General features: G+C 33.3%; 3 protein-coding genes across 3 annotated transcripts; all 3 read left to right on the plus strand.

The window, feature by feature from the left end:
• The first annotated feature begins 2,403 nt into the window (after positions 1-2,403).
• Positions 2,404-4,605, plus strand: LOC105953242 (ethylene-responsive transcription factor RAP2-12). The gene is made up of 3 exons (XM_012976932.2): positions 2,404-2,798; positions 3,473-4,183; positions 4,372-4,605. Exons 1-2 carry the CDS (start codon positions 2,534-2,536, stop codon positions 4,180-4,182), a joined length of 975 nt encoding a protein of 324 aa, XP_012832386.2. The 5' UTR covers positions 2,404-2,533; the 3' UTR covers position 4,183; positions 4,372-4,605.
• A 2,271-nt stretch (positions 4,606-6,876) lies between these two features.
• LOC105969599 (Chaperone DnaJ-domain superfamily protein) lies at positions 6,877-9,561 on the plus strand. The gene is made up of 6 exons (XM_088816563.1): positions 6,877-7,230; positions 7,468-7,561; positions 8,332-8,405; positions 8,616-8,672; positions 8,767-8,985; positions 9,268-9,561. The coding sequence occupies exons 1-6, from the start codon at positions 7,126-7,128 to the stop codon at positions 9,370-9,372; spliced, it is 654 nt and encodes a 217-aa protein (XP_088672689.1). The 5' UTR covers positions 6,877-7,125; the 3' UTR covers positions 9,373-9,561.
• Positions 9,562-11,244: 1,683 nt separating this feature from the next.
• On the plus strand, positions 11,245-12,500 carry LOC105953162 (dormancy-associated protein homolog 4). The gene is made up of 3 exons (XM_012976833.2): positions 11,245-11,596; positions 11,701-11,800; positions 12,175-12,500. The coding sequence occupies exons 1-3, from the start codon at positions 11,326-11,328 to the stop codon at positions 12,200-12,202; spliced, it is 399 nt and encodes a 132-aa protein (XP_012832287.2). The 5' UTR covers positions 11,245-11,325; the 3' UTR covers positions 12,203-12,500.
• Positions 12,501-14,931: the final 2,431 nt, after the last annotated feature.

Below are 14,931 nucleotides of genomic sequence, written 5' to 3' on the forward strand. Positions count from 1 at the left end.
TTTATCGAGGTTATACTGTACAAGCCAAAAACACATATTATGATCATCTTGCTTCAAAATGTAGAGTTCGAATTGGATAAAACGGATACAAAAATGATAATATTTCATATAATCTCGAAGATTCCAGTATATTTGAGGACTTGAGGAGGTGGTTGTAATTATCCAAACAAGAGGGGGGTTTTCGTAATTTGACTATATCTCATGGGGTGTTTGTAATTTACCCAATAAAAATATGCTCGCTTCTACAATAAAATATTATTTATTAAATTTTAATTAGTATTTGTTAGCCTAAGCTTAACAACGATTATACACTTGTGAATGTTCGTATATTTTTGCATGTAGATTGCACTAGAAAACAAAATTCTAAAACCTATGAAATATTTAGTCAATTTCTAAGTAGCATCAATATTAATAATTATAATCATAATTATATTTGTATGCTATATAATTTTAATAACACATTTTATTATATATTAGGGTCATTGTGTATATAGACTATCATGGAGGGATATATTTGAAAATATAGAAGGTGAGGGTGAAATTGGTAATATCACTAATTCTGTGATGCATTGAATTTGGCCCTTACCCACTGATGATGAAATCACCCGCGGTTGATACCCCTGTCTGATTGGGCCAATATATTTTGTTGTGGGCCCACTTTTGTTGTCTTGCTTATTTAAATAATTTTATTTAATATTATTTTGGGCCTACATATTTTATAGGACCATAGGTGATGGATCTAATATGAAATATCTAAACAATAAATATGATTTTAGAAATTGTAATTTTGAAAAACAATTATTTTTTTTCTCCAGAAAGTGAAAATAATTAATTACATCAAATATACAAAAAATTAAAAAATCCGAATTCATTTGAATTGAAATAAAAAAAATTGTTTTCGAATAAATTTTTTTGGACCGTAATAGGCAAAATTAGGAAATTTTGATTGTTATTATAACGCAAGTGTTATTGTGAAGATAGGGGAGACAAATAAGAAAATGATAGTCGATATTTACATTTAGGGTGGGTTTAAAATTATTTAATGTATATAAAAGATCAAACTTTAATTAGATTTTTTGAGCTTGAGTTCATTATTAGTTGTTCTTAAGCTCAAACAGTAAGTAATTCTAATAATTTTAATCAAAATAAAAAATACTATAAATATAACCTCAGGGTCGATCTCAAAATAAAAAAATCGAAGAGCTCGACTCGTTGAATTAGACTCGAGCTTGCTAAAATAGTCGGGTTTGGCTGGAGCTTGGCTCGTTTACACAATGATCAATCATAAGATTTTCTTTTAGCTACTATCATCATTACGTTTGTCATTTATGTAGACTTGAAACCAAGATTTCATAATTATTGAAAATCAAGACCGCAATATGTATAGATTTCAAATTAGGACCTCAATTATATTTTTAATTTAAGCTAAATGTTCCAAAAAAAATAAAGATATTTTCTTCGCGTGTCGGAATTTGTGTGTTTATGTGGGCCCTCTCAAGTTGTCATGTTTATCTTTTTTATGCTAATTTTAGATTGAAATAAAATAAAAATAAAAACTATGGTCCACGCATTATTTAACGTGCCAAATTTGGTACATGCACCTAGAGGCAAATAAACTGAGGGATGTAAATGAAATAAAATAAAATGGGTTTAAAATAGACGTGTCTATGTCGTGTTTATATTCGAACCTAATTCTCACTAGTCTAAACCCGTTATAACTTATATATGTTCTTTTAATAAATTATGAAAATTACGCAAACCTACTTAGAAATTAAAATGAAAGATCATGCGTAAAATCTTATATTAAAATTATCGTGAATACCAACAATGATAAATTTCAAGAGTAAATTAAAAATTGATACATTTTAATCTTAAATTTATTAAAAATGAGTAACTAAATTCAAAATTTTATAAGACAAGATTTTGAAATAAAACAGATAACTATGGGCAAAATGAGTTGATATCGTCGTTATAGATATAAATTATGATACGCAAGAGATATTTTATTCATGTATTATATATTATTAATTTCTTATACTATTGATTAATCGATCCTTTTAATCCCAACGGGACGGTGATTTTACGTTTGACAGGTTCAGCGGGTTGATGAGTCCGACTTACTGACTCCAATATATTAGAAAGTAGAAGAAACTATTAAAATAACAATGTTAATTTACAAAAAAATATCTTTGAATTCAATTTATTTACATATATTTCGTACTTATTAACATCTCACTAAAATATTATAAACACTCTTATATTTTATTTTTATTTTATAAATACTACCACTTAACTACTACTTAAGTAATCAAAGGGCAATTCAGTCCAATTGGGCAGCCAAACCGCAATTACGCCATATAACAGGGGCAAATAAGTAAACTCCATCGCCACCTCCCTCTCGCCACCCTCCGTTCACTGGAATAATACCTCATTTTTCCAACTCTATAAAACCCCGATTCTGTTCAAAATCAATTCTCAATTTGAAGCCAGAAATTTTCACCAGTAAACAACAAACGTGAAAACCTAAGTTGAAATGTGTGGAGGAGCTATAATATCCGACGTGGCACCGCCGGCGTCGTCTCGCCGGCTCACTGCCGACCTGCTATGGGGCAGCGCCGCCGCCGCCGCCGCCGATCTGAACAACAAGAAAAATCCCGGGAACTATCACTCGAAGCCGCTGATATATCAGAAGAAATTTCATTTATACGAAGATTTTGAAGCCGATTTTCAGGATTTCCAGGAGAGCACTGTGACAAAAGCGTTCTCCTTCTCCGCTTCGGAAAATCCTGATTTTAAAGGTAACGGTCATTTTTTTTTTGGTACTGATACTGATTTCTCTTGTTTTGGTTTATGTTTATGATTTGTTGACTTTGTTTAGAGTGCTATCTGATTGGTTAGGGTGTAATTTTGATTTTGATTTACTACTGTATTGTTTAATTTTTTGGCTGAAACCTAAATATTGGGTGAATTTATTTAATACCTGGTTTGATGATCTATGATCTGGGTACTTTTTTTGGATTTTGAGTAGCTTCATATGATATTTGGGGTTTAAGTATGAATTTCGAGATTTATGATTGAATTAAACGATTGAAATTGTTATCCTGAGTTCTGGATTTTAGTATGCTATTTAAGGATTGAAAATGTAATTTATGATTTATTATCATATATTATGGCTCTGTTTAATTTGTTTGATGAAACATATATTGTTATGTGGATTCCATTAATGCTTCACTAAAACCATATTACCTGCAAGTTCACAATTGATATATGGAAATTCGATTTGTGTGTGTGTGTGTGTGTGTGTGTGGTAAGTTTCAACTCTCGGAGTCGATTATTTCTTTCCCAACTCGCATTTTCGACCTGCTTTACGGTTCTTGTTTTACAGAATACAAAGGTTATTTATAATTAGGACTTACCTTTGCGTATTGAATTATATTTCGGCTCATCGTTTTCATGTATATTCTTCCTGAAGGTTTGAAATCTGCTGACTCTGCTGAATCCCATGAAGAAAAGTCCACAAAGAGAAAGAGAAAGAACGAGTACAGAGGAATCCGACAGCGCCCATGGGGTAAATGGGCCGCTGAAATACGCGATCCGTCAAAAGGGGTCCGTGTATGGCTCGGTACTTTTAACACCGCTGAAGAAGCTGCTAGAGCTTACGACAGCGAAGCTCGTAAAATCAGGGGCAAGAAAGCCAAGTTGAATTTCCCCGAAGATTCACCACTCTCTGCACCAAGACACACAGTTAAGGTGAACTCGAGAAATGATTCGATTAACCCTAACCTGAATCAGAACACAAGTTTTACGAACATCCACAACAATGAATACTGTTTCTTGAAACCACTCACTCCTCTCTCCCATGACCAAGGGAGTAATTCGTTTGACTGCTCGGATTTCGGCTGGGGAAGTACTAACTGTGAGAAAACCCCGGAAATATCGTCTGTTCTTACATCTGTTGTCGTCGAGGATGTTTTGTCGGTGTCGAAGAGAACAAAGGTGGGGACAGAGGATTTGGGGGGGGCCACCTTTGATGGTAAACTAACCGATGATCTATCGGAATTCGACTCACAGATGAAGCTATTTCAGATGCCGTATCTCGAGAGTAATTGGGATGCTTCTATAGATGCCATTCTCAATGGAGGGAATGCAGTGGATCTTTGGTCTTCAGACGATGTTTTTTAAGGTGCCCTTTCCAAATATACTCTTAACTAAACTATTTTTAACATAGAAAGAATTTTCAAAATCGAAAGATATCGTAACCTCGGTAGTAGTTTTCGGCATGAATATTCATATCGAATGCACTTTTTTTCCTTTTTTAAATTTATTGTATATGACGGCGGGTTTGACAGTTTCTTGCTTGTGTTTTTCTAGGAGGACGATCGAGCGCAAGAATCGAGCTCGGTTAAGCAACGAGGAGCTTTTGCTGTACATAGTAACTATGTTTAATCAGTGTTTTTTGAGACTTGGAATTTAGGATTAATTTTTTGAATTATGTCTGTATGGAGTATGTAATAATTATTAATATTAAACTTCTGATGATGATTATGGTTGATTATGTAATAACTATTTACTTGGTTTTTACTTTTTAATAATTGATATTATTTTATTGATAAAGGAAAGCATATTATTATATACTAACTCCAAAGTTGGCCACTTGGAACCAAATGACAGAAAAAGTGTCACTCAAATGGGTTCTTCTAGGCTTTAGAAATGTCATTAAGCAAGTTGGCTACTGAAATACTAGGGTAAATTACAACCAATTAGGTAACTTTTATTTACGAAAAAATCCTTTATTTTTTTAGAAATTATATTTACCTTTTTATAAATTTCTTATATCAAACCCCTCCACAAGGGTGTTAATGTAAGAAATCAACAAATGTTAGGGGTGAATTTAATTATGAAAATAATGAGTAATGAAATAAAATAACCTTAATATCATCTGACTCTCATATGCACATCAACATAGATGTCTAATTTCTTTTCTTAATTATATACAATTTAATATGGAAAATAAAATAAATACGAAATCTAGAGTAATGACGTAATATTCAGTTTTGTTTTAAATATATTTTGGCGGCGGATATATGCAAGTCCATTTTTTATTAGTTCAAGACCTCCAACATAAAAATACTAATTTACCCTTAATGAAATTCAAAACTAAATAAAAAAACACAAAACATTAAAAAAAAAAAAATCGGCATTACAACGTCGATTTTCACTTGTAAAGTCGACGTTGTGTCGCCGATTTGGTTAACATAAATCGGCATTATAACGCCGATTTTTGTGTACAAAATCGGTTTGGGTAAACCGATTCGGGAAATCAACGAAAACACAAAAAAAAAATCAATTTCAATCTCAATTTTTTTTTCAAAATCGGCTAAAGCATTGCAACCCAACAAGAAGTAAGCTAGATTAATGTTCATCCACGCATATTTATCAAAAATCGATGCCCGATTAATGTTTTCGAATTTACAAACAAAAGTTTAGGAAAAATGTGGTGATGGTGCAGTGGGTGGGTCGCTGGCCATCGCCGGTGCAGTGGAAGTCTCGCTGGTCGGCGTTGCGGCCGCAGTCGTGCGGCGGTCTTGCGGCAGCCGTGAGTTTTTTTTTTTTTTTTTGATTTTTTTGTCTTGAACAAATTAAAAATAGGGTATGTTTATATTTTGATATTATTTGTGGATAGAGGTATGTTCGTCATATTTGATCTTAATGTAATAAAATTATATTAATTTACAAACTTGAACTAATAAACCCCTTTATATGGGTTGAACTAATAAAAAAATGAGTTTATATATATCAGCTATATTTATTAAGTGAAAATAAATGCACAATGATAGAGCAACTACAGCCCATTGGCAACTTGAAGATATTCTTTTATTTGACAGGTCCATTTTTCACACATGGGCCCAAATCCTTTTTCAATTTTGTTTTATTTATATTTTTTAAATAAAGTATATATTATTTAATAACAAATATACTTTATTTGGTGTTCTTGGCCCCTAATTCTAAAAATACCAATTATAGTAATATTTAAGTAAAGCCAAACATACCGAGTTTGACAAAAAAAAAATTTTAAAAAAAATTCTAGATACTAATATCGATCTATTTTTATTTCAACCGAGTTTAAAATATTATTCAACTAATATTTCGATATTAAATAAGTCGAGCTCATGTGAGTTTTAATAAACTAATGAGATTGACCCGTTACATAGAGTTGTACCCGACGCATATAATAACTAATAGGCTCGTCAGATCGGCCTAGAAAGACATATCAAATTTATGTTCAATGCTACTTACTATCATCGTCGTTATATGCAAAGAACTTCAATCTACGACGAAATGAATTCACCCGGACGCACGTTTTTGAAATTCATTTAAATTTTTATCGAACTTCCGGAATGGAGTTTTAGCTTGATTTGATAAGCAATTGAGCTGTTTCTAACCAACTTTGACCGAATACGAAGATATCTAGATTAAATAAACTCTTTTTTTTTTTACATATTTTATTATTTTTTTCTACTAAGCTATCAAATGAAAATATGTATTCATGTTTAATTACTTAACAAAATGAGCTCTCTCCATATATATTTTTTGAAGTTTTTTTTTTTTTTGAAATTATCACCCTTTTTTTTATACATAAAAAATGTGAAATTAATCAAATAATCACTTTATTTTGTGGTTTCCTTTCCCATTTCAAAAACGACAAAAAGTAAGAAAAAAATAGACAAAAAAAGCTAAAAAAAAATAGTAAACACAGAAGCTTCTGGAGACGAATCCCCCCAAAAATATCTACCCAAACAGTTGATCTCAACCGTCCATCTTAACTCACACCATCTCTATCAAGTAGCCAGCCCACATATTCTTTTTTTTTTTTTCAATATATCTTTGAACTATTCAATCTTCCAATTAATTAATTAATTAATTCTCTCACTATATAAATTAAAACTTTCCTGCATGCTTCTAGAGACTTCCCACCATATAGCAATCTTTTTCCCAGTACTTTTATACAGTACTGTTGTTCCATACAGATCGGTCGGTGTGATTTTATCACCATGTTCTTGAATTAAATTTATAGTATATAACTTATAAAAAGATTGAATTTTTATTTCTTTTTAATTAATAAGAATGGCAGCTGATGAAGAGAAAAGCAGCGATTTTTACGGCGTTCTGGGGCTGAGGAAAGAATGTACGGCGGCGGAGCTCAGGGTTGCTTACAAGAAACTTGCAATGGTGATTTTTTTTTTTTTTTGTTTTTATCGAAAAGATTTAATTTTTATATGTGGGTTTTCAGAAAAGAGGGGTTAGGAAATATTATGGGTTGGGAAATCGATGTGGGATTTAATGAAAGTTGACCCCTTTTTTTTTGTTCGATTTATTTTGCTGCAGAAGAAGTCTATGCATATTGCATATATATATTTTCTTGAAATTAAAATGTTGAATTTAATAAATAATTTGAATTTGTTATAGAAATGGCATCCAGATCGCTGCTCTGCTTCTGGGAATTTAAAGTATGTGGAGGAAGCGAAGAACAAGTTTCAAGCTGTCCAACAAGCCTATTCTGGTAATTTCACAACTATATATATATATATATATATATATATATATATATATATATATATATAGAGAGAGAGAGAGAGAGAGAGAGAGAAGAATCTTGATAAATTAATACTCGATTAAATAATAGTTTCTCTCGGTTCCGACTTGGTGAAAACGTGTTAAATTATTAAATCGATAATTTAATAATTCGCTGAATTAATAGAATTTCCCTAGTTCCGGCTCTATTAATTTATAGAGGTTTCGACATAATGAATCAATAATTTTTGGGTAAATTACAAACACCCCCCTGAGGTATGACCAAATTACAAAAACACCCCTCTTGTTTGGATAATTACAAATACCCCCCTCAACTCATCAAATTTAGTGGAATCTTCGAGATTATATGGAATATTATCACTTTTGTACCCGTTTTATCCCATTTAAACTCTACATTATGAAGCAAGATGACCATAATATGTGATTGTTAGCTTGTATATATCAGTTTGTGGTGCATCGAAAACTGTATTTTTTACACAAAGAGTACAAACTAGAGCACATTTCACGGAATCTAGATGACTATGTTGAATTTGGCACCATAAAGGTAAGAAAAAATCATAGTTGAGGGGGGTAGATGTAATTATCCAATCAAGAGGGGGGTTTTTGTAATTTAACCATACCTCAGGGGGGTATTTGTAATTTACCCATAATTTTTAGATCATCAATGCAAGTGCGAATATATGTGATTTATTGTATGGCAATCGGATTAATTACGGGACGATGCTATTTTTTATTTAGTGCTTTCCGATGCCAACAAAAGGTTTCTCTACGACGTAGGAATCTACGACTCCGAAGATGACGCTGACGAAAACGTGAGTTCTAAGTTCTAACTATTGCATTACACTCCATATGTTCCAAATTAGTTGTCGATTTTGCAAAAATATGAGTTGATTATGCCGTAAGAATTATTTGCAAAAGTTTCCGTTGATTGCGAAGGGCTATTTTCGTACTCACACATTATGAGTTAGGGATAAATGATAATTCATCTTTTTTTAAATGTGTAGTGTGTGATGCCTATGCAGGGTATGGGTGATTTCTTGAATGAAATGGTAGCAATGATGGGCCAAAGTAAACCAAACGTGAGTTCTTTTTGCACGTGAAAAACGCGCCTCGTAACAATGTTTTTTTTTTCTGCGCAATGTTCATACGAAGCTTAATTTATGGTTGAAATAGGAAAATAAAAACGAGAGCTTCCAAGAATTGCAAGTTCTATTCGAGGAAATATTCCACAACGACGCGGAAGAGGTTTTCAAGATTCCTCCTCCGCACTTTCCGTACCAAGATTCTTGCGGCGGGACCCGCACCGTATCGAACAAGAGGAACGCCCGTGAAATGAGCTCCGTAAATTTCAGCAATATCGAAGCCACACCATTTGAAGGCTTCTGCATAGGGGTAGGTATTTACAGTAGAAGCTCGATAAATTAATAATCTTGCTTGAGTAATGATTTCTTACGGTCCCGACTCGGTAAACACGTACTCGATAATTTAATATTTCACTAAATTAATAGAATTTTGTCAGTTCCGACTCTATTAATTTATAGAGGTTTAGCCGTATATCATGTTTTATTTGTTATAGCTTTTTCTCGTTGAAGGTTTACTTTGTCTAATCCAATAATTATGTTTCTGATTCGATACACGCTTCGGTTTTTCTAATAATTAATGCGATATCTGCAGGAAAATGTAATTTTGGAGGGAGAGAGAATACAAACGAGGCCCGGAGGAGGTAGTAGGAGGACGAAGCCGAAGATATCGTCATCGATCGATGGTTTAATTAGTTGAAGATACACTATATGAATCATTTGATTTTTTTAAGTTTCCCTTGTCACATTGTTTATTAATTAGTTTTGTAACATATAGTTTCTTGCTATATTGTGAGTTTTAATTCGTGCAAGAACATTTCAAAGTTGACATTGAAATGGTTTTTGAGTTTTGCTTCGTTAGGAAAAAGAATTGCCTGAATTTTATAAATATATGGAGTATACTTTTTGCACTTTGCACCTTCAAGTTTTTTTTATAGCACTTTGCACCCTTTAAAGATAATAAATCATGAATAATGCACCACGAATGAATTTTTTAAACTGACGAATGCAATTTAATATATATTTTTAGTGGCGGTTTTTAAGATGTCAAAATGTTAAATCAATTTCTTGTTCATCAATTCTTATGAAACTACAAAATGAAAAAAAAAAACATCTCATTAACACATTAATTATTAAATTGCATATCCCATGTTTCACCAACTTGTATTTGTTTAATTTTATTCTTAAAAAAAGTGCTAACTTATTTCCAATTTGGTCTTGCTTTGTCTATAAAAGTGACATCAACTAAATCACTTTATTAAAAAGTTGTTTAGTATTTACAAGTTGCATTACCTTTTCATCTTAATATGAACAAATGCTTGTTTTAAATGGTCATTAAATATTCACTTAATTAGTTAATGATCTTGTAAGTGGATTATATAACAAGCCTTTTAGATTGCACAAATACTCATTGTCGGCTCAATAAGGTATATCATTATGCCCCTAACTCTCGGTCGAGTCTCGAGTAGCGAGCCACGTTCAGAGTGGATGCTTTTGATATGTTCGCCACGTCATTTGTTCGCCAGATCTAGGGAGTTAGTTGTGGTTTTAGAGTCGTTGAAAACCATTTTTTCCCATTTTCGAAAGTTAAGTTGTGAGGCGTGGGCGTTGGGTGGCAACGCGATTGGGTGAGGTGAACCGGTTAGTGGGGGCCTGGGGTGGGCCAGGGCGGGTGTGGTGTTTCGTGGTGATTTAGTAAGTGGTTGATAAAACGAGCCTTTTAGATGATCCAAATACTCATCGGATCACTGATGTATGTCACAAAAATTACTAATTTGTGAAATGGTAATAATAAACTTTAAGCCAATTGTGAAATAATTTAGTTTTCTTGGGCCTAGTAGTAATGAGCCCCAGTTAAGTTAGACATTGTCAAAAAAACAGCCCATTAATTAATAATACCCAAATTCCAATTTGGCCCATAGAAATTGAAATAATTACATAGTCGGTAGACCATCCCCATCACGTGACAGTAGGGTGGACCCCACCACACTGAATCATTCCACCATTCTAAACAAAAAGATAGGTAGATCTGGATATCAATCTTATCTGATGACGTGTTGGAATAAGTAAAAAAAAAAGTAAAGAAAGTCTTAGCCGAGCTGTCAAGCTACTTGACTAAGTCAACTTACTCACTTGATATTCTTTTGTCACATCCAGGGGCGGACCCAGGGGTGTTTTCTTGGGGGGGCGGAAATATAGGGGGTAAATTAAGAGAGAATTTTTTTTTTTGTTTTTAGGGACTAAAATGTACAAAATTAAAAGTTTGGGGGGGCGAAAGTGTATAAACTAATACATAAATACCCAAAAAAAAAAAAAAAAAAAAAAAAAAACAGCTTAAAAAAAAATTCTTGGGGGGGCGGGGGCCACCCCAGCCTTAGGCGTGGGTACGCCCCTGGTCACATCAATGCCAGCCGGCTTCATCAAAATCTCGGCTCGGCTAATACCGAAGCCAACAAAACAAGAAAGCTAACCCATCAAAGCTTAGCTGAAGCCACGAATTATTGAGCCATAAAAAAAATATCTTTTAATTTTCAATTTTCTTCTCTATAAAAGAACCTCCCCCACACCCCAACTACATTTTTTTTATTACAAAAGAAACCCCATTTCTTAATTTATTTACACCTGGGAATTTCTTTTTTAGTCCATCACAATCATGGGACTTCTCGACAAACTCTGGGATGAAACCCTAGCCGGTCCAACACCGGAATCCGGCCTCGGAATACTCCGCAAGCACAACTCTTTCTCGGCCAGCCTCACCGCCGCCGCACCGCCGCCGCCGAGCACCGACGGCCAGGCAGTCCCGGTTTCCCGGAGCATCACCGCGCCTCGAGACATTCCGAAACGTAATCTCAGAGTTTCCGTTGACTCTCCGTCTGATCCGTCGTCTCCTTCTGGCTCCGGCGATCCAAGCTCGCCGTTTTCACGTGAGTGTTTTTGAGCTATTGAAAAGTTTTGGGGTTGTTTTTGGAAATACTTTAATTTTATGGGGTGGTTTTGTAATTTTGGTTTCTTTTGGGGTGTTTTTTAGCATGTACCCCTGGTAGTAATTTGAAACGGATGGCAAGGAGAAAATCGACATCGGCGGCTTTGCCCAACTCTTACTCCAAGAGCCCCTCCGGCTATGATTGGTTGGTTTTTTGTAATCTTTTGACTTTTTTGATAACAATTGATATTTTGCTTGTTAGTCCTTCAAGATTGCTATATTCGAAAAGTTACCTTGTTAGTTTTGATGTTATATTGATTAGTTTCATTTAGTAATTTTTTTCACTTTTAATTTAGTAGATTGATAATAGATGTTTATCTAAATATTTATGGATCTCTATACACTGTATAATCAAATATAATTCCGTAATGTTCAACTAATGTAACATTTATATGAAAGTTCTAACGATGTTCGTTCGCGGTATAAATAAATTAAATTAATTCCGTAAAAATACTGAAATCGAGTTCAACATTTTTACTTGGATCTAACATTTAACATTTACTAAAATCGTGTTTTCAGGATTGTGCTAAGTGCTTTGGAACGTTAATTATCTTCGGAGATTCGGAAGTAAAAAGTTTATTAAAAAATATTATTGTAATTAAGTAAGTATTAAGTGCTCATATATTGTTAATTAGCACAAAAAAGAGGGTTTCGCTAATTAGCCCTTCACGAAAGAAAAAAGAAAAATCGAGTGTGTTAGGATTGTATTTTTTTTTTTTTTTCTTTGCGTTTGTACTTTGTATCGTGCGTGTGTTTTAATTAATCAGTTCTTGTCCGATCGCGATCGATCTAAGAGTTTTACATGTAATAAGTATCGGTATATATACCTTTTTCCGTACCATATTTATATATAAATCTGTGGATTTTGGGGTGAGTAACAGTGAATGTTAAATTCGTATTTGTAGGGAAAAAATGGACTAATTTATCACGACGAGATACTAATTGATTTTAAGCGAGAGTTGATTATATTGTGTTTTTATTTACGAATGTGTATTCACTAGCTAGCATGCAAGAATCACGCTAAAGCTTGTGTGTACGATGACCTAATTAGAGGAGTGAGAAAGCACGACGTGTAATAATTAAAATTCGATTACTTTGTTAACACTTGCTAGGTTGAGTTTGTCGCACACGACTTATCTAATGCAATTTAGGCATCTAGTGAGATTCACGATCTATTGTAGACGAGCGGAGTTTACCAAATGTACATTTGTGCAAATGCTAACAAAAGAAAACGAGACACAATGAAGCTGGTTAATTAATTAAACACCGGTAAGTTCCGTTTCGTACGTAGTTTTTCACTTTTAATTTACACATAATTAACGCAATTTTTATAGATATTTGTCTAAAATTCACATATCTATACATGTGTATAATAAAATATATAGCAAATTACGGCCACTCCTGAGTTATGGTTAAATTACGAAAACTCCCATCATGTTTAGGTAATTACAATGACCTCCCTCAACTATGTATTATCTACAAAAAAGCCCTTCCAGAGGTAAATTTATGGAGTGAAATCGAACCGAAATTTTGGTACGCCAACATTTCATACATACAATTTAGTTCAGTAAATAACCGAATTACATAAATTTTATGTAAAAATATTTAAAAAAAAAGGGCTGATCGTAATTACCCAAACATAAGGAGTTTTTTTCGTAATTTGACCATACCTCAGGGGTAGCCGTAATTTGCCCTAAAATATATTTCGATAAAGTTCAACTGATGTAGCATAGGACAAACCTCTTCCAAATTCTACTAAAAAAAAAGTTAAGTTAGAGGTTTGATCTTCATGATCTATACGGAAGTTCTAACGTAACAATGCTCTTTCGCAATATAATAAATAAATTTAGTTTTTCTGAAATTAAAATATCGAAATTGCTAATTCCCAATTTGTTTCAAAAAATATTGTTAATGGTATTTTAATTTGTATTGTTGAAACAATGTTTTATTAGTTTAGGTTTTGTAAAGTAGATAGGAGTCTTAACTCTTAAATCTTACGCCAAGTTTCTCCTATTTAATACTCCCTTTATTCTCTTTTCTCAACTATCTATCTTCTGCTTTTTTACGTTTTGAGTTTGAACAAGGTTAGTTTTTTTTTTTTTTTTTTCTTGCATTATTTTCGTATGATTCTTTTATGTTTTTTTGGATGTTTATGTTGGTGTTGTGTTTTTTGTTGTTATGCACTGGGTAAACCTAGCTAGACTCTCGTACAATAGTTTCCAAACCATACGAGAAACGTAAATCATCGTCTAATCTGGGCTTTATCTGGTCAAAGAAGAGAAACACCAGCTTTACGCCGAATTTTACACCCCTCGGATGTGTTTTTACATATTTTTTTGTTCAATTTTATTTTGTAATCTGAATTTATTTTGTAATCTAAACTTATTTTGTAATCTGATTTTTTTTTGTAATCTGAATTTATTTGTAATCTAAATTTATTTTGTAATCTGAATCTGACCAAAATCCAATTCTTCTATGATTTAGCTTATAAAAAAATAATTATTCTCTGTTTATTATTTGTTTCACTGGATGATTGAATAGCTGAATGAACGATTAATAATTGTGCAGGAGTAAATAACAAGATGAACACGTCGCGTGTCGACCCGTTGCAATACCTGGAACTGTACATGTCGGCGACGGAAGAGTTACTCAAGGAAGTGGAGTGCGCAATGGACGATTTGAAAGAAAACCTGGGATACTATTTTGACGTTTCAGACATAATTAACCGACTACCACCGCCGCGGCTGCCGGCAATCCTTGTACAACCCGAGGAGGATTATGGCGACGATGACGAGATGATGACGTGCCCTGAGATTGAGGAGTTGTTCGTTCGGCACGAGCAACAGGAGTTGGAGGTTATCACCATATTCCTGCTGATTGATTACCTCTACCATGCTATGAATTGGCCTTACGGCTCTGGCTATAACCAGATTTCTTCGATTATACAATGCTACCACGACCGGCTACACAACGCTGTCAACTTTTATGACGCCGTGTTGAATCCACCGGGTCCGGCTTCCAGCACCATATTCTGTATTAGTGATTCTTAAATTCAAGTTTGTCAAATATATATAAAGAAGGTTATTGGTATTCAAGCTTTCTACTTTATATACTTGTCCACTATAGTTGAACATCTACAAATTAATGTAGTCGAAACTGATAACATTCTATTTGGTGAAAGGTTTTTATCGAGTCGGAATTAAAAAAAAACTATTATTTAACGAAGTTATTAATTTATTAAGATTCTACTGTATTTGCCAACGAACCCACACAAAA

Source organism: Erythranthe guttata, chromosome 4 (genome assembly GCF_056151865.1).
Source record: "Erythranthe guttata isolate IM_541 chromosome 4, IM_541, whole genome shotgun sequence".
Classification (NCBI taxonomy): domain Eukaryota; kingdom Viridiplantae; phylum Streptophyta; class Magnoliopsida; order Lamiales; family Phrymaceae; genus Erythranthe; species Erythranthe guttata.

Excerpts from the sequence above, each read along its gene's own strand:
- LOC105953242 (XM_012976932.2), top strand. The coding sequence starts at position 2,534 with ATGTGTGGAGGAGCTATAATATCCGACGTGGCACCGCCGGCGTCGTCT. Across the intron at positions 2,799-3,472 it reads GGAAAATCCTGATTTTAAAG|GTTTGAAATCTGCTGACTCT; the intron begins GTAACGGTCATT and ends TTCTTCCTGAAG.
- LOC105969599 (XM_088816563.1), top strand. The coding sequence starts at position 7,126 with ATGGCAGCTGATGAAGAGAAAAGCAGCGATTTTTACGGCGTTCTGGGG. Across the intron at positions 7,231-7,467 it reads CTTACAAGAAACTTGCAATG|AAATGGCATCCAGATCGCTG; the intron begins GTGATTTTTTTT and ends AATTTGTTATAG. Across the intron at positions 7,562-8,331 it reads TGTCCAACAAGCCTATTCTG|TGCTTTCCGATGCCAACAAA; the intron begins GTAATTTCACAA and ends TTTTTTATTTAG.
- LOC105953162 (XM_012976833.2), top strand. The coding sequence starts at position 11,326 with ATGGGACTTCTCGACAAACTCTGGGATGAAACCCTAGCCGGTCCAACA. Across the intron at positions 11,597-11,700 it reads TCCAAGCTCGCCGTTTTCAC|CATGTACCCCTGGTAGTAAT; the intron begins GTGAGTGTTTTT and ends GGTGTTTTTTAG. Across the intron at positions 11,801-12,174 it reads AGCCCCTCCGGCTATGATTG|GATTGTGCTAAGTGCTTTGG; the intron begins GTTGGTTTTTTG and ends TCGTGTTTTCAG.